We start from the raw sequence: 22,794 nt of genomic DNA, 5'->3' as shown, positions 1-22,794 counted from the left end.
TGGTCGTACGTACGGTCACATCTCATGCCCTGGTGAATGAGGCCGTACAGTAGAGAGCCACAATGGTCACAGAAAGTCGGACTGGAGTAGGTGTGGATCTTAAACTTGTGCTTCGCCCTCGGATCCTGCAGACAGAGAGCAATGTCAACGTTTAATATCAAAAGCTAGCATCCTTGTGCAGACTTTCACCAAATGTTCAAAATCAATAACAGAGTACTGTATTTGAATCATCTTTTAAAAATTCATCAATTCCTCATAGTGGGGAACATGTTCCAAATACAAATGTGACCAATACGTCTGATTGATGATTAATAAAAAATGAGAAATGATCCAAATGCGCAATGCAAATGACAAGAGTGGTATTACATGGGAACTTGGGTATCAATTCCTCTTTTTAGAACACCTGTAAGGCATAACTGGGGCAGAAAGTGGTTCTATTTCCGCCGGAAGAGTGTGTACGAGAGAGAGAGAGAGAGAGAGAGAGCCGCAACCATGGGCAACCACGCCCGCATATGATTGAATGTTTTTCTTTGGCGCTTGCCACTCAAATTAACAAATGAAGCGGCGATGTTATTAATGGAAATAGAATGTTCAGACAAAAAACACACACACACAATCTGCATAATCACTGACAACATATGATTAATATGATGTGAGCACGTGCATTGTAGAAGTTCTAATATATCAAATATTGAACCAATTTGCTATCTGGTCACCAAGGATGTCTGAGGGAACGAAAGTGACCGTTCAGTGCGTAACATGATTAAAAGGGACACATGGTACACTTTGGTGAAATCTTTCAGTTCTTTTAAGCCCCCAAAACATGCAAATTGATTTCTTCCCATCCTCCTGGAAAATTGTGTTGAAATTAGATGGCTGCTGCCCGAATTCTACGCAGCCTCCACAAGGTTTGCTCACAAGTGTGTGTATGCGCTTCTTGTTACGCCTAAATGATTGTGCGGCTGCCTGTGATTTCCTTTGCGTGGGTGGAGAGGCGCATCTGGGCGTATTTTTGTCTGTCTTGATTCTCATCTCTTCTCAAGGGCGACTGTACCTCCTGCAAGGTTTTTTTTTTTTCCGCCTCTGCAAAGTGAAAAAGCGATGTTGTTGCAGTCGATCGCAGGGAAGATGAAGATGAAAACATGAGTTACTTTAGGATGATGCTGATAAAAAATGATGACGACTAACACATCCATTTGTCAAATCGGACTGAATGTAAATATGCGTACAAATATGCTACAGGCTTAACCTAACGTGCTCAGCACCCGTCCACCACGCTACCAGAAATGTTCATTTTTTTGTTTAGCAGCATTGCACAAAACATACTTTTTGAAAACAATTTACATAATTTTTTGCAGGGTGGGGGGGGGGGCAAGGTAGAACCCATGAACCATCGCTCAACTGTCTTGCATGGCCATGACAAATGTATTCAAACATGATGGTCATGTACTGGCACAGATGAAGCCTATTAATATTTCAGCTGAGTGGATGCAACCTCGTGGACAAATGGACACTTTGCATATGCTGTACTGCCGAGTCTCTAAGCATCAAGTCAGCTCATAACTTATGCACACAATTCAACAGTCACGTTTCACTAACGAGTGCTACAGGACCACCCACGCACTTTGCGACTTTCCATTGTGCACGCTGCGCTTTTGATCATTTTTTGGCTAAACAAATTTTAGTGTGGATGTAGCTTCCCGTTGCAAACGAGTTGACAACCTTGAGACGTCACACATATATCAGACTACTTACTACAGTGGATAGGTTGGAATTTCGTTTCCCAGATGCATGTTTTTATCACTGCGGAACTATTGGTTGGGGGGGCGGGGGGGGGGTGATATATATGTGCAGAATGTACAGTACATCGACTTAGTTGGCGTTTTTTCCCACTCGCATTGCCCACACAGCCCCGAGTAGCATTATCAGGCTGAGGACCTTGAATGTAGGTTTCATTAGAGCCTCATCTCATCCCTCGACTTGTCTCCAAGGACAAATATTCTATTAACCCAGATCTATAATTGACTTCTTCTTTTAAACATAACATCGTTGCGAGACCGAGGAAAATGAGAGGAGGGGGTGGGGGCTTCACACTGTTAAGTGGGTGACAACGTAACCGATGATGCGCAGTAAATTTTCAACAGCTGCAGTAATTGCATTGCCCTTGACAAACAGTTGGCCTTGCCCCACAGAAAACCTCCGCCTCTTCAACCCCGAAGGGCGTACAAGTGATGAATCAATCGAATGCGGGTCTGTACAGTGTTTGAAACATGCCGGTTGAAAGGGTTTTTCTTAAAATACTGTAAGTCAAGGGTCAAGAATTTTAGCATACTTTACAACATCAATTTTGTGTGTTGATGAAATGAGCCTGGTTTGAGGGCCTTGTGTCATGCCGGTGAGCCAGTGCTCACCCCGACTTTGCCGTCGCTGTTAGTTTGTAAATGCCTTGAGGTGTTGTGCTTTTGGCTGTGTGAAGCACATTGAGTTGCCTTGTGTATGAAGTCTGCTCGTGTATATAAATAACGTTGTCTCGCTTTGCCATGCCTTTTTTCTTCTTAACGGGCAAGTAGGATTCCATTTTCGAACTCCCTCTCTCCTTGCATAGTCAGAGGAGCAGGCTACCTGTTTAAATTTACATCAAGTTCAAAAAGGAAGCTATCCTAGATTAGCCCAGCGTTGGAACTGAGGTCATAAGTCCACAAACTCATTAAGAAAATGACACGGTGGGGCTGGTAAGGCCCCGTAATTAAGAGCAGCCCACCACCCCCTGCGGTGGACTGGCATTTAAATAGAATCGGTGGAGGCGACTGCAGAGCGGGTGACAGTTGGAGAGCTATTCGGGTGCAGGTGATTGGCAGTTCTATCATCGCTGAAAACGTTCAAGACAAAAGCAAACAACCCCGACGCCAATCGGTGGCCAGGAGCATTTCAGCAAATTAATCTTTTGAAAAGCATTTGAGCATTTTCTCTCGGGGGGGGGGGGGGGTGAATAAGTGTACTTGTCAGACTCAAGGGTCCTCCTGAGGGAAGAAAGGACTTGGAAGTTAAAAGACCCTTCGGTTCTTGAAAGGATAAAGTTGACATTGATGAAAGCACTGTGAAGATGAAGAAGTGAACGCCTTAGCGTTCCCATCGGAAGTGCAAATGAGAAAGCCCGGCTACAATTTAAGACTCGAAATCAAAGAAAGGAGGCTACCTGTCAGCTCTTTCAAAGCCTACACTACTTGGTAAGAAAAGTAACACTTAATTGCACTTCCTGTAAGAGCGGCTCGAGGAGGCAAAAGCCATGATTAAGAATCTATTACGCCGGCTGGCTGGATTCATTTTGATAATGCAACAGTGAACCCTATAATAAAGTTGAAAAAAAAACGTGAATTTATTGAGCGCCGCTAACAAAATGTCTCATAACCTTTGTGTAATCATATCGTCGATCCGCATCCCGAACTAATGAAACTCAATTTCACATTACAAGTCATTCGATCTGTCCAAGTTTGTGTAGATTTGCTCTTTGCAAGTCATAAACGATTACCGGACATCAAAAGTAGGAGTACTTTATCCCAAAGTTGTTTGATGGACCTTCTGCAAACTGTTCACAATAAATTGGATTTTTTTTTTTTTTTAATTGAAATTCATAATGCTCAGAATGCCTCAAGCGGAGGTCCAGGGAACTTTTTTTTTTTTGTGTGTTGCACACCACAGAGGGTCACGATTCGATTATTTCTCAAACTCATTCAGCCCTAGCTACTACTAGGCCACATGTCTTTGTGGTATATTCTGGATGGGCATTTACTGAAACGAAGAATGAACAACAAAAACAAAACAAAACAAAAAACAAAAAACTTACTTTTCAGCTTACCTGTGGATGAAAGGACAAGATGCACAGGAGGAAAAAAAAAAGTGCTTTTACGTACACACACGCCCGTTTGTGGGTCATACTCACATCTGATGCTGGACCTTTATCCGCTCCTGGGCAGGAGAACGTGACAAACTCATGGCAACGTTTGTGCACCACGAAACAGCACACTGTGGGGAGAAGGAAAAAAAAAAGTTCTTTAGTGAGTCCGTTTCGGTTGGCCCAAAATAATCAAGTAAGGTGAAAGGGTGTCCTCTATGACCGCCTATCGCTGATGGAAGCAGCACACCCACACTTTTTTTTTTATACCCGTGTCAAATATATGTACATCTAATTTTTTTTGGGGGGGGGGGGGTATCGAGCCACTGAAGAAAAGGGGCAGGCTGCAACATGGCCAGCGGGCCGGACGTCGGAAAGCCCCGCTGCATTCAATACTCAGGAGGAGACTCGACAAGAGTGATGATGTGTGATGCTGTTAAATCTGCCATGTACCTCACTTATTAAACGTCTTCCAGTGGGAAATGTACAGAGGCGTCTGTCTTATTAACACCCACACACTCTTATTGTCAGCCCTGCGCCACTGAGCCATCGTCAGCCAATCCGGGAGCAGTGCTTCTTGCGCCAGGCTGCAAATGCAATAGAAGATGTCGCGGAACTCCACTTCCTATTTTAACAGAAGAATGGATATGAACAAAGAACACTTTTTGTTTTGGCATACTTTATTTGAGATATTTTTGAAAGTAAACAAATTCTTCCAGATGTGTGGACGTGTAAACAACAGCTAGTGTTCCTGAAACGCATCCAAAGCCTCGATGCGCGGCTGCCATCCAGCCCGCCGTCCCCATCAAACTGATCAACGTCAGATCGGCTGGCAGGCGTGACGAGGCCGGTTGGCTAAAAATAAGCTCGAGTGGTCGTAACGCGCTACATTTACTCCACTACTTTCACTTTTCGGATAAAATTGTACTTGTTGGAGACACACGTTGAACTAGTGTACATTCCGCTGGCTACTTTAATTTAGCGGACAGACTAGCAAAAAGATCAGCTATGTCACACGCCATCATCCAAAGAAGGTCTGCCAAAAAATGGCCACATTTCTAGAAAAAGTGTTCACCAGTCGGACGATCGCTCACTATGCTGAGGTTTGCCTTGGACATTTTCGAAGGATTGTTAAAAGCCAGTTACCACTGTATTATATGCGCTGTAAATACAAGTAGTAAACAACAGAGGGCAGTGTTGCGTCCAAAAGTCGTTCCAGAGTGAAGCCTCTCAATGAGGGACGCACTTTGTCATACATAGTTTAAAATAGTGTTTGTGATTTTACCTAATAATTTAAAAAAATGTTTGCCAATGACACTGCCGGGTTTTGTAACAATCACGGTCTCTTTAGGCATAGAGAGAGTGATACCCAACCCGCACTGATTGGTGAATATCATTAAAAAGCAAGTCTTTTCTTCATCTCGCTCCATCACGCGCGCGCGCACACACACACACACACACACACACACACACACACACACACACACACACACACACACACACACACACACACACACACACACACACACACACACACTCATGTGCACCTCAATGGTACTTGACTCCCACGCAATTTCCTCCTCTTTGGTCACACCTCCCCCTCAGTGATATGATACAACACACGTATCGGACCACCCACTCATCGCAGTCATATCGCAGATTGAATACACAAAGCGAGGGTGGAAGGAGGCAAGGAAGTAGGGAGGGAAACGGTGAGCGCTCTACGCACATATTGCTTGGAGGCAACTGCTCTTTTGGAGGACCACTTCTGCCAAATCCTTTACCCAAACACAGATTGTATTGCAAAAAATAGAACCGCGCGCGGTGCAACGAAAGGACCCTTGGGCCAAAACAAACAAAATATCATTATATAAATGTGCCATAACAAAGAATAAAAAATGTACGTACTGTAATGTGGTTTAAATGCAAATCTCGGTTCATATGCAAACTACGAATGTTCGATTGGCTTCATAAATGTTCATGAAACCGAGTTAATAGTACACGAGCATGTGTTGACAGGAAGACAGATACATTATGTTCCGGAATAATGTGACTTCCTGACTCCGCGGTGCCCTCCTGCTCTGATCCGAGTCCGACATTCATTATTCATCATCAACATCAAGTAGTCATGGGAAACACACACAAATATGTGTTTCATTTTGAGCGTATTGCAAGACCCGTTCGCGAAAGAAAAAACGGCACCGTTTGCAAAATCTCCACAATCTCACTCCAAATTTCACCCATAATATATTTTCTGCTGAATACTTTTTAGCAACCTTTATTTATGGTGATGCCGATCATGAATGCTGCCGTTCAAAATTGGTTCTCAGTCAGTGGGGCGCATCGTGTTTCCCTGACAGCTTCCAATACCCAGGATCAATTAACAATAAGGCAGCACAATATTGATCCCACTCGGTCTTTCATTTCTATCGCTGTTCATGTTTGGACTTGCTTATAAAGTCCGTTTCAGGGGAGGGAAGAAAACAGACCTCCGAAAACATTTTCATGGTCAACTTTTAAACTCATTGCACAACCCCCCCACCGCGAAGTGTCTCGAGCAGCACGGCCGTCATCAACATTCACTTTATATTATTACATAATGCCCGGTTTGTCAATCAATATTAAAGTCCTGTTGCGCTCAAAGTGAACAGAGCTATGAAAAGTGAATGCAAACACAACGTGGAAAAAAACAAAAGTGTCTTTGGCATGAAGTACAAACGACGAAGCCACGTCAGCTCATCTTTGAACCAAGAGCCCCGTCGACTCAGCTATCAGCATTTCGCACAATTTCTCTCAAAATCCTATCCTCATTATTTGAAAAGATGACGCAAGCAAAACTAGGATTGGGACTTTGTCACTGCTTGGCCGAATGTGAACTAAAACTTTAGCACGCTCAGATGGTGCTTTCTGTTGTCTGCTGTGTCTGTGTTTATTTTGATTTTTTTATCGTTTCCTTTTTCCAAAGGCCCCCCATCATATTTCTTTCCTTTCTATCATCCCTACTCTGTACAACGGTTCTCATATATTCTCTCTATGAAATGTTGGCAGAAGACCAATGTTGCACAGCATTTTCCACTAATGAGCTACCAGAATGTGCGTGTGCGTGTGGTGCATGTGAAAAGCGAGAGAGCGATGCCATGACATGGAGCCCGGCGATGGCCCAGATTTAGATGTCACGTCAATGCAAAACACACCAGCTTGTGTCGCTACAGTATGGATCGTACAGTACCACCCTCGCATCCGTCGCTGCTTCGCTATTTGAATTCGGACCTGCTGGAAATTTTGTTTTGTCGACCACAGTTGGGGCAAAGGACAACCAAATTGTGAATCCAAATCATGTCTTTTTTTTGAGTGTCACTTAAATATCTTCACAAATTTTGAAGTACATTGCCAAATAATATTAATAATAAATATATAAATGGTATCACTGATTTATGGCGCATTTCATAGCCAGGGTAACTCAATATCCATCACCCAGTGTTATGAAAAGTACATTTAAAAGCAGTCCCACAGTTGAAGAGATTTAAAATGAAAAGTAAAGAAATTCAAAAAATAGCTGACTAAAATGAGTAAAAGTGTAAAAATCAAGATTTTCCATCACATGATTTTAAAAATATTTTGAAAGAAGGATAGCAGGTGGTGGTTCACCATAGAGTAATGTGCATTATTTTTATCTGGGCTTTAGAATCTAGTGTCGGAAGTTTTTTTTTTTTTTTTTGGCGGCGGAACAGATTAATAGCCTTTCAATTAATTTCAATGGGGAAAATGATTTGGATATACGTATAAAGCTTGGCCACAAATTCAACTCATGAGTCGAGGTATCACCGAATAAGGAGGACTGGAGCCCAAATGGCTTCAAAACACCGCCAGGGACAGGTTCAACAGAAAAGATAATTCCTTCCACTGGTGGCCAGCGCCCGAACATGACGACGGCCTCCACCAGATCTTCATCCGTGACTACAGTGCTTGGCGGCGTCTATTTTTCTTTTATTTTAAGAAAGCGAGTGAAGAGATGAGACAGACTGCTGCTCACATGTTCTGCTCTTCTGACTGTCTCGCTGAGGAAAAACACTCCGGTGAGTAAGGTGGGTAGACACTGATACAAAAGCGGACAAGGAGCAGGGCTGATAAACGAGAGGTAGAAAGTCAATAGTCCAAACAAAATACGCCATTCTCCCTGGGTCTGCATGTGTGTGTGTGTGTGTGTGTGTGTACGGGCTTATATAAGGGGGTTGAACAGCCTACGCCACAGTATAAATACCCACAATGCTTGTGAAGATGGGAGAAGGGTCAGAGTGATTCAGCACACCCCGATCATTGCCTCCTCTTTCCCTCCCTCACCGGAATCCACCCATCGTCTCTCCATCCTTCCATCCCAATCTCTGACATGGCAGCTCTCATCTTTTGCCGTTATTTTCAAAAGGGGAAAATCACAGAGGACTCCACTTGGCGGGCCAACTGCGACCTCCGATCAAAGAAAATGCAACGACTGTAAACAAAAGAAACAACAACAACAACAACAAATCGAGAACAAATGCACCATTTCGAGTCTTGGAGGCTTTCCGAAGAGCTCCGTCTTGCTTTGGCGGAGGCTCAATTTGCGGCTAATGGCACAGACTCGCTTGATTTCTGTCCTTCCACGACCCGCCGTTCTTAAAAGCGTGACTTTCTGCATCACAGCGGGCTGGCGATTTCCAATCGATTGAGAGTAGCAATATTATGCAAGCGATTCATCTGTAAAATCTTTTCTTTTCAAGGGACATGCAAATCATTTACGTTCCATTTCTTTTTTTCTTTTTTGCATCTCCATCTCATTCAGCAACTTTCACTGACTCCGTTTCCCTTTCACGTTGACTCGCTGAGACGCTTTTAAAAACCTGCCACGCGTCGATCCACATCTGAGCGTCGGCATTCGGATATTTGATACATCGACTTATAAGGGGGCATTTCATTCTATTTCAGCATCCGCATAAAACGGACCTCTGTTCACGTACAGGTTATGAAACGAATCTATTGACTAGGTTCAAAGTCTGGATTTTCTTGGTGGGTCGAGAGCAGATTTCCCACTGCAGAGAACAATCATTCCTCGACAGTCGACGTGAGATTACTTTGGGATTACCTTCTTTTGAATCATTTTTTGTGCATCGGCGCAGAAGAGCAATACATCCGAAAGGTTCCATCAGTTTTATCTTGTGCGCTTGGAATTTCATTTTGAACGGACTGCTGACAATTTCTCTCGTTTCAAAAGTACGTTGGGCTGTTTTTGTGCTTATGTTTGTCTGGATGCAAATAAAATGTGTCGCAATGCTTTTTTTCCCCTTACATTTCCTTTAACAACAACATTATAATACTGCTAACCATGACACCTTTAGTAGCCCCCCTCTCCCACCACCACCACCACCCCACCCATCCACACACACACACACAACTTGAAAAGAGGCAGTGTGCATCAGCTCAGGCTTTCCGCTCTCCGCTCTCCTTCGGTTTGTGTGAGCGTGGAGGGCTCTTAGTTTCCTCTTAAACCGGCAGTACTCCAGCCTCCGCAGCGCGACCTGAACAGCCGGCGACTGAACATGTCCAGCCGAGCACACGCGCGCACACGCGGACCTCTTCTGGTGTAAAATCAGCTTTGGACCACTGCTCTGCCCTCCACCCTCACACTTGCCATCCAAATGGCACCCGGTGACTTCATTGACTCCCCCGCGAAACTGTCGCTGCCCGTTTTGAGTAACACGGTAAGATAATCAAACGCGAGGATTGGAAAACATGACCATTAGAAGAGCACAGGAGATGACGATAGCGCTGATGGCGGGTCATTTGCTCAAGAAAAAGAGCAATAAGCAACTTGATCAGCTGGGGAAAAAAAAATGTTGAAGACAGTTGGAGAAAAAGTTGTGAATCCGAAGTAACGAACTAAAAGGGATTTGCTAGTGATTCAATGGAAAACAAATCATAGGTGGGATATGAAAACTCCAAACCCATATTGAACATAAATGGAAAAAAACTGTGTACATATTGTCAGGATTCCTTTCAGAAATGTCAGGGGGGGGGGGGGGGGGTTGTGTATAAATTCACTTTTTCCCAGGATTGACTCCCAGTTCATCTGATTATTGTCAACCATCTCTAAAGGACGAGCCATTCTTGATGCTGCTTCTGGTAAATTCTGCTCTTTTATCATCTTTTATGAATAGCCCGCTTGCAATGACATTGTCGGTTAAATATTAACCTCGCCACCCACCCAAAATTGTCGCCATTTTTTCCAGCGTTGGCTACTTGAAAGCCAGTGGCGTAATCATTGGTCACCGCATTGGGTCTATTTTATTTTTACTTTTTTTTGTCATTGGATAAGTCATACAAAACAAACGACCGAAGCTGAAAAATAAACACCGCAAACGGGAGGAAATGCAGGGGCGTGAGCGCTCTTGTGTCTACTGTATACAGTAAATGCGTGCTGCGGCTTGGCAAAGCAGGGCAACGTCTAACAACAATTCGCTCAATGCTTGGCAACGGACCAACGCTGTCTGGCTGTGTTTTGGGCTTCTAACGTGTGCAGTTGGGCGCGTTATATCACTCGCTGCACGACGAAAAAAAAAAAATGCTACCAATGGAAAACATTGACTCAACTTGGTCACCGAAGCATGTGTAAGGAGGGGGGGAAAAAAAGTGGGGGTCATTATCGAGAAATTCATGGCTTCAAAATGGTCCACTTCCGATGAAACGGACACTTTGAACGGGTTTTGCCACTTCTCAAAATATAGCGACATATATTAGCCAACAAAAGGAGCAAAGAAGTTGATCCGGTCTTGGACGGCGTGCGAGGGCAACGGCGCGAGCGGAAAGGCAAATAAACGAGGAGGCGGGGATGTTAAAAGTGGTCCAGGATGACTGACTGCTCTCTGCCCCTGTTGCTAGGTTACCGCCCGTCTATGAAAGGGTTAAAGTGTCTCAGGAGCAACGGTGACATAGTTAGCCGCTCTCCATCGGACTAGCAGACACATCGAACTTGAGCTGACAAATTTCACATCTCGATGGAAGGAGCGCCGCATCTCCGGAATAATAAAAAAAAAAAAAAAATGCAGTAGGTTTCACTCCAAGTTTGTTCGCAGTCGGGCAGTACCAACCGTAAAGCCACCTCTAGTTTTACGAGCAGCCTTTAATAATGTGAAACACGCTCGACCTAGATGGGTTGTCTGATGCAGCCCGTCATGTCTCCGAGGCGTCACCCGAGCGACGGGTGGACAATTGCCATAAATGTCTGCAGCAAAGACAAGTGAGCCCTCAGGATGATAAGCATCAACGCGTATAGTGACCAGTCTTTAAAATGTGGTTGGTCAAAGTCAAACAAAGGTGAGTGTCTCACCAACCTCTGCCTATTATCAAAAGTTGTCAATGTATTTACTCATGTTGAAAAACAAGGGCCGTCTATATGCTGCTGGAACTTAAAAGAGGAAGACGTTATTGGAGGAAACTTTGGTCACCACAGTAGAGTGACTTGGTGGGGAAAAAAAAATCGAATTCTGTTTCAGCAACAAGAAAAATGTGCATCGGTCTCGCAGAAATTCAAGCTTAAGAATTGACATTTGATTATGCTCATTTGGCAAAGGCACATTAGCTGGGCTGGAAAAGTCCATGCGCTCGAACTTTTTAACATGAACTTTTGGAACATGTTGAAAATAAATCCGGTGAAAGGGTTTTCATTTGTACAGCGTCTGAAAACAGGACAAGGCAAAAACCATTACTGATGAAAAAAAAAGTGCATCTTGCGATTTGCCAAACAATATCTTGATGATAAGCAAGACTTTTTGAGAAATATTCTGTTGACTGACAAGACAAAAGTTGCTTTCTTTTTGGAAGCTGTACGTCCATCTTCAAAAAAGTACACCATGCCAAAGGAGAAACGAGGTCGTGATCTGGGCCTGCTTTGCTCATTCAGAACCTGGACGACTTACTATGTGTGATTACTGCAGCCGGCTCATCACTTCATCACTTTGTCCACCTCAGAATGACCCTCACCCACAGCCCCCCACTGTACTGTCTGTCATGCGGTCCACCCTCGCAGCTTTTGCAAGATCCTGGTTTTCCTTCCTGTTTTCTCTTCACACCCACATACTCTGTCCCCACTCCTCAATAATTCCATCAGTAAATCCATCCCATTTGCCGTTGCTCTCAGTGGAACACTTGAGCTATTTATAAAATCATCAAAGCCCGCAGCTTGCAACGGTACAAGAGAGAAGAGTGGGGGGGGGGGGGCGAGATGGGGAGGCCCCCCCAAGCATAGAAGGAAGGAGCCCAGGGGACATTGACAAGTTCAAGAAAGATTGAGGCGATAGGAGAAGCCGTGTTGCGTGTGTCCAATCACAGAGGGAGAAGACAGCAGATCACAAAGCGAAATCTGGGTAAACAGAAAAGAGGAAAACAAAACAGAAGCGATCCGCTCGCTCCCCTTTGCCTCGGGAACTCAATCGATGTTTGTGAGCGTGGGAGGCTTGTTTTTTTTCGACCCCGGTGCCCACACAGGTTAGAGCTGCGGAAGCACCTGAGATGTGAGAGGCACTACCGATAGACAGCAACTCTTCACTTAGTCATTTGAACCCGGACGGGCTTGGCAAAGTCATATTTTAAGAATCCAGAGGAAGTGTGGGCACCGTGCCCACCAGCGGCGCCGCGGTTAATGGCAAACACAGGAGACGGGCGATTAAACTTCAAAGACACTCTTAGTCAGAAGGAAGAAGAAACAGACCTTCAAAATAAAGACTGAAGAGAAGAAGAAGAAAAAAAAAATCGACTGAACGTGTGTGCTAATAGCTGAAGCAACGAACGCATTGATGGGCTTGTTTTAAGTGCATCTCCACTCCCACATCATTTATCTCGTCTCGTTTCGCCTTGTTTCTGTACCACTTCCTGCCTGTCCATTATCTCCTTTGCCGGAAAAAAAAAAATCTTTAAAAAATCTCATCCAACTCCGGCTCGAGTGCCGTTGCAGCATGTACTTCTCGCACTCATTTCCCACCAGCTGTTTCGCTGGACTTGCGCTATTTATTTTTTTTTTGCCAATTTATTGCGGAACTGTCAGATTGCAGAAAGCGGCCGCTTCACTCACACAGAAGGATTTCCAAGAACATCCTCACAAATGACCCACTATTTGTCATACCAAAAAAAAAAAAAAAAAAGTAGCCTGTTATGCTATGCTGTGAAGGGATTACTTTTAGAATGTAAAGCGGCGTGAAATTCATGATGGAAATCCAGCATGGTTTTTGTTTTTTTTGGCTCTCAGAGGACACGTCACATGTCTTCTGATCCTTTGAATTTCATTTTCATTTCATCTGCTTCCTACACCGTTTTGATATATTCTCCATCTTCCCCGTTGTGATTTTCACGCATCGGTTTGCCTTCAAGAGAGGATCGGCGAATGTCGAACACCCCCTGAAGTCATACGGTGGGGAATTTGTCCACCCGCGGGTGTGGATTTTTTTAATTTATTTTTTGGGGGGAGTTTTTGGGGCCTTTTTCCTCGGAAAAAAAAATCCCAGCCTCAACAAGGACACACTGACTATTACCTAATGTTGTCCGATATCAATACAGCATATCGTTAGCTGTGGAGCATTACGGTGCAAGTCATTTTTAATTTACCAAATCACATAAAGGCAGGTGTTTGTTTGTTTGTTTGTTTTTTCCAATATCGTCCAGTATTTCACTTTGTTTTAGACTTTTAATTGAATGACACAATTTGTTATTTATGAAAAAGGGTTTCTTTGTTTTTACAATACGATCAATAGTTCATTTTAGACTTGTACAACCCTTAATATTGTCCCCTAATTTCCTTTTTTTTTTTTGAGCTGAATTAACTTTTATCTTCTTTTGCAGCTCTTGTATATCTCCATAACTCGGAACTCTTTCCAAGCTCCTTCACCAACGCCCCCCCCCCACCCCCACCCCTCCCGACCCACACATCAGTCCCTCTTAAACTCTCAAAAGGGAACATTTGTCCAGGATGAATGCACAGTTGGACCAGTGGAGGACACTTGACAGCCTGTTAACCGCTAAAACTCAATGTTAACACGGTCGTTTTAAAATTTCACACGTTAAAACACACACACACACGTAACCAGTCGCAGCATGCCGTCACTCAATATGTTCTCACAGTTTGTAAGAGCGTTCAACACATGTACTCGCAACACGTCACAATGGGCCCGATTTCCAAATAGGGAGCACTAATACGCTTCGTGGCCTCATTTTTGGTTTCTGGCATTTCAAAAATCGAGAGATCACATGGCCCCTGTGCTACGTCAATCTATTTGCATCTACTCCTCCCAACAACGCTGGCGGATGCACTCCTGGGTGCGTACGGTTTGAAGATCAGCTTCCACATCCATCTGAGAGCAATCGAGTCGGCGTCCATTTTTTTTTTTTTTGCCTGCGCCAACCTTTTTAGGTTTAATCTGCCGTGTCGTATCAAAGACATCCAAAGACATTTTCTAACTACTCACCACCAGGGTTCCCGTTCACCGCGTGTATTTATTTGAATACATTCTTCCGGAATCGGACACAAGGAGAATTTGCGACTGAGCTGAGGGCAGCGGCTGCCCGCAAGCAGTGTCAAAGGCAATGTTGCTTTTTCGAACCAGCAAGTATCGTTGTCAGTGGATCTATTTCTCGGAGGAGCCTCCGTGCGAACCTTATTATCTCACGTAATAAATAAACCAACGGGCAATGAAATCTCTCCAATTTTCTTCTGTCTGAGATACAAATTGAGGAGGAGAACCACATTCTCACAGTCGGCGCTGAATGCCCACTGCAGGCATGTCGGCGACTTGTTGACAGTAGCAACAATACGAAGAAAGAGAAAGAATCAGACTGAAGCGGCAACAGTGGACACACGCGATGCAAAACCAAACTGTGCGCAAAGCGCTACACAAGCATAGTTTGACTCCAATTCGCTTTTCAGAATCACGAACCTAACATAGAGGCGACGAGCTTGATGGGTTGACGCGTGGCCTCGTTTACCAGCCGCGTTCGCACTTCCAGTCTTGCTTGCAGGTAAACAAAGTATCTGGCTGCCTTTTGTATCTCACGCGTAGCATTCATGACATTTTTTAACCTTGGATCAAAAGTTGTCCAATTACATCTTGAGAGAGTTCCTCATTTGCGCAGTCGCAGGGACGCCGCAGTGAGACGGCACATTTCAAATGTTGCCCTGTCATGGCTTTCAGTATTTCCTTCTACTTTTTTTTTAGTCAACGCGTTCACAGTCCATCTGAAAGGATTCGAACGGCACAAGAGCTCATTTGCGCTTTTACCACGACACACCTCGCTTATGATGCTTTTGCGTTGCCTCATGAGCAAAGAAATATATAGAATCTTTTTTTTTTCTCTCCTTCCATCCCAATCTCCAGTGTAATTCCCAGTTACCCGTCTCCGCCTACAACACTGCCTTCCTTTCCACGCAAACCGAGAACCCCCCTCCCGCAATGCAGCGGATGCATTCCGAAAGGACACGATTGACGCACCACACATTCGCCCCGGCTAATTATCGGCTCTCGCACCGCTGTGCCGAACAGCCAGCGCTGGCTTGCTTGCAGTTTACGGCACATCGGCAGTTGCGTTCCACTGTTGCTAGGAGATGTGAAAATCCTTGACTACATCCACTTGATGATTAAATAACATTTTAGATTGATACGGCGCGGCCATATTATCGGCTACGCGAGTCCCTGTGCGTTTGTTAACATTTGCGAGCCGAAAAGAAGGGTTGCCGGTTGTCCAGACGGGGAGATGAGGGCACCAAAAGAAGAAAGCAGCAGAAAAAAAAAATGCAACAGGTGGAAGTATTTGACAGAAATACACAAAGAAGGCTTAAAGGGGATCAGAGCTGAATGGGCGCAGATTCTCACCCCTCGAACTGCGCAAACCGCTTTTCTTCTCTTTTTTTTGATCACACAGGATAGATACCAAGCAACAACGAACAGTCGTATACGCCATGAATGGAACCCCCCCCAAAAAATGTTGGAAGCACGTTCTTCTCGAGATCGACAGCGGGCAGACAAAGTGCCTCGGTTGTCAAAACGGTGAAATTAGCATCGCAGCTGTTCATTCCCTCCAAATCATTGAACCTCCACCTCCAGTTTGACCCTCTGTGTGACTCAATCATCAAGTCCGGCCTCCGCTTCCAGACTTGGTGCCTCCACCGGCATACGGTTTGCACACGCTGCTTCCTTACTCATCCGCCATTGAGCAAATGTTCCCGTGAGCATCTCGGCGTTAGGATCTCGCAAATCGAAACGGGTTTGTCACTTGCAAAGCGCTTCGCACTGACTTCTCATGCGCCTACTGAAGAGGCGGCAACAGAAACACATGAGGGGGATTCAGTATGTTGCTCAAGGACACGGGGATTGAACCCACAACCTGGCAGACGACCACCGAGCCATGCCGTTGACAACTGATTGACATGCATGGTTGCAAGTATGTGCTACAAAAACTTTGAAATTGTGAGAGGGGAGCGGAAGTGGTGGTGGGGGGGGGGGGGGGGGGAGTCTCCTACCTTGACATTGGAATCCTTGCTTGCCAAAACCCCTGTGAAGAGAAGACACACACAAATCACAGGTTGGAAAATTGTCCAGGCGTTGTCGCACACAATCATGCAAACCGATGTGTGCGGGTATTCTGTTTTTTTTTTTTTTTTAAATCTCCCATGTTGTGTGCAATCACTCTCATTGTTCTCCCTCATGCCACGCTTCTTCTGGCTCAAGTCTCGCCCCCCCCCCCCATTATCAAATGAAAACGGCATCAACACGGGGCTTGAGTAATTGCGGCGTCGGGGAGAACGCACAACAAAGCTAAAAATAAAATGTGTGCAAATCAGGGCAACGCGGAGAGAGAAATTAATTCAATAACTGGAGTGCCACCCTGGTGGGCTGAGGACATCGAAACGATCGGAGGGAGAGCGATCGAAGGGTCCGGGGTTGTGTCAGCGGTTGAAGTCCTCGGTTAGGTTTGATTGTTTTTGTTGTAAAATACTCGCTTGGCTGTGGCATTCGCAGTCACTGGTCAGTGGCTGTGCCTCTTGTTCATCACGCACGGTCCGCATATAGAAAAAGGCGGTCCGTGGTCCTCGTACTAGTATCCTATATTCTATCCTGAATGGTAAGACACGTCAGCGTACTACAAGGACTAGGATGAACTAGAAAAATGGCTCCCTAGTGAGACAATTCAGCACAATAGTAAAACGGCTGTCTTAATATCTAGTTATTTTTTTTTCTATTACACTGCCTTCAACCAGTAGGATAAGGATCGAACTAGTATAACAATTGATCTTAGCTGGATATGAACGATGGAAGTGATTCTGTACTAGCAGCCAATCCTTTCTGGGGCTGCAGCTCACACACTCGGCCGCAGATGTACCTGGGCAGCAACAAGTGCGCGGCTAGAATGGAATTTGAACCACGCACATCATTTCTTTGAGTCATGCTCGTCACCAAACTTGAACTGACTGACAAATGCGGTTGCGTCTCACGAACACCGATCTTGCCGTCCTCCCACTCCCCAACAACACGACTTCATTGATCAGAGGCAGCTGCGCTCACCAGATGAAGTCGGTGCAGTGGCTGCAGAAGGTGGGCTGCTTGAAGAAGCGCGCGATGAATTTGTGGTCCTTCACTTCGTGGACGTTTTTCTGACGCAGGGCTCCTTGGCGAGCGAAGCCCCTCATGGGCTGCCGAGGTCCGTCCTCGCCGTCGCTGTTCGCCGCAGCGCCGTCAGCCATGCTCCGAGCGACTAGCCGAGTTTGAACTTGAAAGTGGCACCGCAAGTTTGCGCCAGACAAAACTAACGGCGTGTTATAAAACTGGAGGAGAAAAAAAAAAGTCCTGCTATTTTTGTTCGTTGGTTGGTTTTGCAATTGAAACGGCGACCACCGTGAACCTGCTGCCGGATGTTTGCCGGTTTCAATGTTGAGTGGAGGTGACGAGACCGCAAGCTGCAAAGCTTCCTCGTTTGCTTCCCGGCGCGTGCACGACGGGTGACGGGCGAGGGGGCGCGCGTCAGAGAAAGCGAGCGAGCGAGCGAGAGAGAGAGAGAATCACGTTTCTACTTAGAATCTTTCACATCTCATACTCAAGTAGAAAATAATAATCGAATAAAACATCACCATCAAACTTTACTGGTGACCATCGTGGTGTTACGTAGCTAATTATTTTCACAAGGGGATGCTTGGTAAGTAAAAGGACACCTGCACTTTACCAAAAGGTGCGAAACGGTGATGGAAGGTCGCCCACCTGTTTGAAAGCAGTCTCACGCTGACACGCTAAGCAAGATATCGATCAACAGTGACTAATCAAGGAATTAAAATCGCACATTCCCTCTTATAAAACATCTTCGATGGGAGCACCAGATAGCTGCATTGTTACATAATCACGTGACCCCCCCGCAGACTGTGAAACGACGTGAACGTCTTCGTTTGCTTGCGGGTTTCGGCATCGGGAGTGTTGACGTAAGCGTTCCCTGCGAGCACCTGGATGGGTAGATATAAAAAGATAGAATGTCATATGGTGACTCATTTCACACATAAGCCACTCTTCTCTTTTTTTATTCGGGATCTGATGCAAATCGGAAGCAGGGAAGGCGTTTTTAGGACGATGGGGCCCGCAATGTAACGTGGACGGCAGCGAGTACAATTTATCACAGTGATTCTTTTTTTTTTTTTTTTTTTAATACGTAATAGAGAGTGGTCCACTGGGAAATCACCGTCCTGTTAACTGTTTGGGAATCATTTTCCTGTCACCTCTACAAGAACCAACACTGTGTTGCAACTCATGGCCTGCATATCCATTCCAAAATATCCAACTGATCATATTTGTAAATTTGAGCGAGAAAGAAAGTTGGCACGCGCGGTGAGGCGAAAAGTTGTGTTTTGCTGGAGGACTTTATCACTGTATTTTTTTTAAAGCACATTTTCCCTTTTTCTGCTCCCACACTGGACCAGTCAATTCCCCTCTCACACTGTGGTTTCTCATTGCTTCTTCCTCCCACTGTTGGCCCGAGGAGGATGTAAACAATAAGCACGCGGTGCTGCTCCAGCTGCTGTGTTTCACCTGTGCAGGAGGAATTTAAGTCAAGCGAATGTACTTTGTACTGACAAATTCATTTAAAAATGTCTTTTGGAAGTGCACCTTGTGAAGGCAAATTCCATTATTGGACACAAGACCTGTTGAAATAAAAAACAAAGAAAAAAGTTTGAAGCTCAAATGAGTGATGATTGGCAGCGCCACTAAAATACCTTCCAGTCGATGCATGGTTGGATTGTGTTACTACATGGAAAGAAGTACAAACAGAAAGAGACGTTCTCCTTCCAGCCTGGTGGCCATTTCCATTTCTCCATTTCGAAAAAACACACGCACTCCACAGCGTCTTATGACTTGTGTGTCACTATTTCATTCCCCCTCAGTGCTCTCTTCCTCTTCGGAAAGCCCATGACAGAGTGCAATGACGCCCTCTAGCGGCCATGTGACACATCCCAATCCTAAACGGTTGCATTTTTGTCTAAAACAATTGCTTTTCTGTACAGTTCAATTTAAATGACGTTTTAAAAACAACAACAAATGAAATAAAAGCAGGCATAGTAAGTTAAATACATTAAATGTTGAATGTTTTCACAATTTCGTGTTGTCAACTATTTAACCGGAATGGCCTCCATACACAGTCTCCATTCACATACACCCCCCCCCACCCCCCCCTCCCACTGTCACCGAATGTAAACTGAACCCGCACCGCCTGCTTGGAAGTCTTGCAAGTGACCCACCACGCCATTCGTGACGTCTTTATATCGGCATGACAGTTTATTTATTTGAGAGAATTTCTCAAGAGAGATTAGAACACACTGGAGGTCAACAGTCATCCCACAACAGATTGTGTTGGCCTTCGGATGTTCTTCTGCATTCTTTATGAAAAAATGTTTCTGGCAATGCATTTGACCGTGTGAGGACTTACTGTAAATGTTTTACATAGATCCGTTTTGTTTGAAAAATAATTACAGAGAAGTGCTGCTTCCCTCTTTCGGTGATGTCACACTTCGAAACAAACCCGCCGTAGTTTTGCACATCATGCTTGACCGCAGAGAGAGCGTCGCGTTGGCGCTTATCATACTTTCATCTTCTGTAGAAATACCTAACAAGAAAATACCAACGTCGGTTTCTTTTCCTGATGTAACATTTATACGTTCTGATCCGGAATTTTATTAAAAGCCCCCGTGGCCTTGATAGCCTCGGGACCATTTGCGGCCCACGGCATGATATTTTGCGGCCCTCAACTCGACATCAGTTTAAATGTAAATGCGGCCCCAATGTTTATCGTTCGCTTCCTTGCGCTTAAAGCTTTTCCAGGAAAGAGGGAAGGGAGGAGAACTGGGTGTCAAAGCCTTTATTGTCCCAATAGATTTTCATCTTTCTCTTTCGCTCTGACTGAACTTAAGCCTGAGCAAGCGGGGACGATCAAGGATGGATCGCTGGAACGTCTGCGCATCATGGAAACATTTTGGGATGGACTTAAGACACTTCTTTGCTCAAATCTCACTTGGCAACGACCAGAGAAACTTTTTTTTCCATTGTCAATGACATTTTTCTGCACATATTTGGGACATATTTATACAGACGGACGGGACCAGTACGGTCCAAGTCACCCACCGTATCTCCGCCTGTAAAGCACACGATCGCCGGCCGCGGTTCCAAATTAACATTCAAGGAAACTTTTCAGCGAGAGTGAACAGCTCCTACTGTAAGCTGTGCCTCATTAAGAAGCTCGTTTGACTTTCAATGTTTAAAACAGTTGCTTGCTTCTCCTAACTCTTTGCAATTCATGGAAGCGGCTTACTTTCCCATTTAGAGGACCACGTGACTGCAGATGTCAACGGTTGACTGCAGCAGGTCACAATCAGAACGCAAAGCCATTAAGTCACAAATGCCCCGGCGAATTCCTTGTCCCGCCTTCGAATCACTGAGATTCACTGAAACGTTGCTTCTCTTTTCCCCGCAGCGCTGCTGCTTCCACTTCCTTACCAGTTCAACCAGATAAATTCACAAAGCGGTTTCGCAGGCTGGATTTTTTTTGTATCATGAGTTGAAAACACAAAAATGTAGACATGTAGGTGACATTAAAAGACTAAGTAGCATTTCCGTTAACTTTTTTTTTTTTAATCCTATTTTGTTGATCTAGGTTTATTTTCACAAGTCTTGGGACTCACCGGGCTAACCTTGGGTATCACATTTTGTGCCGTGTCATAAGGAAAGGTGTGTTGGTTTGACAGTAAAATCACCTTGGATCCTAGAAACGTGAAAGAAGCTGAAAGTGAAAGCTCGGATCTCTCTGCAGCCATGATAATGAAAGCGCAATCTTCCCCCCAAAAACAATGACATCACCGCAAGTTAACGATCCATGCAGATGAAAATACAACAAACAAACGGGAATGCTGACACTGTACCAAATACACATCGTAGCACAACAATAGCTCATAAGTGAAATTTGACAGATGACCGGGATGCGCATCCTGAATGGCTGTGATGCCCCAAGGCAACGATCAAAGGAGTGAAGGGCAAAGAAAGATCATACATCTTCATTTCCCTTCAATGACATTCCCCGTCACTGTGACTGTGCAATTTTGCTTCCTTATTACAACCATGCAAACACAGCTTCCAAGAAGACTTTCCACTTCCAGACCAGGAAGGGAAATGCAATTCCATGTCTAATAATACTAAAGGCACTTTTGTTTGCTCCGCTGACGACTGTCCGGCTATCACCCCATCGAGTTTTCAAAACCTCTTGGGAATTGAAATCTTGAACCACGGAGAAAGCCCGCACAGGCGCAAGGAGGACACGCAAACTCTACACAGGAAGGCCGGAGCCGGAATCGAACCCTGCATCTCTGCACCGTGAGCCGGACGTGATCACCAGTCGGCCATCGTGCCACTCTTGATATCTATTCATTATCTTAGATATGGCCGGGCCTCGTGCTTTGATCAACATGTACACTCGCTGATTGCTTTATAGCATTTCAATTGCCACAAATGCATTCATTGGTCTTATTCGGTGCAGTGTTTTGCACACATAATCCACCTACTGCAAATAGAAAGAGCACACACCGTCTCCGGTCCCTCCCCATTTCACAGAAATGAAACTTAAGGAATAAACAAGCAGCTAATTATGTACATGGCAAAGACAGCCGAGGTAGCATCCGGCTTCGCACTGAGTGTTTCTCAGGAACTTTAATAGCATAGTCGTCTGACTTTCTTTCCCTCCCATCTGCTCCGTGAGCTAGAAAGCTGCAGACCAGCTCGACAAAAACAAATAAGATTAAGCATCTGACGTGAAACAAACAAACGCTCACAAAGCCATTTCCGAGCCAAATCTGAGGAGTCCCTTTCGAAAGAAACACAGTGGCACCAAATGAAAACTTCAAACACCCTTCGGTATTCTCTACCTCGAAATGTTCATTCCTCATGTATACTGTACCTCACATTAATTAGCATATCGATAACCTATATCGAATGTCACCATAACATGAGGAAGCAATAATAATATAATAATAATACATTTTATTTATAAGCGCCTTTCAAGACACCCAAGGACACTTTACAATAACAAAAAACACAAAACAATACGGGTTGAGCAGCGGCAGCCAAAACGCGCCAGCGTTCACTCAACCCGGAAGTCAGAAAGAAACCACAAGGGAGGGAACCCTCAATTTGAGGATAATTTGAGTTAGGCATATAGATGGATGACGATGGGCAATGACTGTTTCGGACCAAAATGGCCGATTTGGGTTCCATTTGGGGCACGAGTCCACAAAAATGTCCACCCAATATTGTGCCCATGAGTGATTCACTCATAGACCCCCCCCCCATATATATATATATATATAT

General features: G+C 44.8%; 1 protein-coding gene across 3 annotated transcripts in view; it reads right to left on the bottom strand.

Annotated features, from left to right (window-relative positions):
- The window catches only part of LOC147192513 (protein kinase C beta type-like), a 50,679-nt gene extending 32,809 nt beyond the window's left edge, over positions 1-17,870 (bottom strand). For all 3 annotated transcript variants that reach the window (XR_015103152.1, XM_086132203.1, XM_086132202.1), the window contains exons 1-4: positions 17,470-17,870; positions 16,428-16,459; positions 3,941-4,023; positions 14-125 (exon numbers count right to left, since the gene is read on the bottom strand). Coding sequence is in view for 2 of the 3 variants with exons in the window: in XM_086132203.1 (XP_085988329.1) it covers positions 14-125; positions 3,941-4,023; positions 16,428-16,459; positions 17,470-17,648 (406 nt within the window). In the remaining variant the exon portion in view is untranslated. The remainder of the gene's footprint in view (positions 1-13; positions 126-3,940; positions 4,024-16,427; positions 16,460-17,469) is intronic.
- Between the last annotated feature and the right edge of the window lie 4,924 nt (positions 17,871-22,794).

The sequence above is a fragment of the Hippocampus guttulatus genome, chromosome 16, assembly GCF_054856545.1.
Source record: "Hippocampus guttulatus isolate MCC_2025c chromosome 16, RoL_Hgut_1.0, whole genome shotgun sequence".
Lineage (NCBI taxonomy): Eukaryota > Metazoa > Chordata > Actinopteri > Syngnathiformes > Syngnathidae > Hippocampus > Hippocampus guttulatus.
Note: the sequence above shows the minus strand (reverse complement) of the source record. Positions and strands in the feature narration are given on the sequence as shown.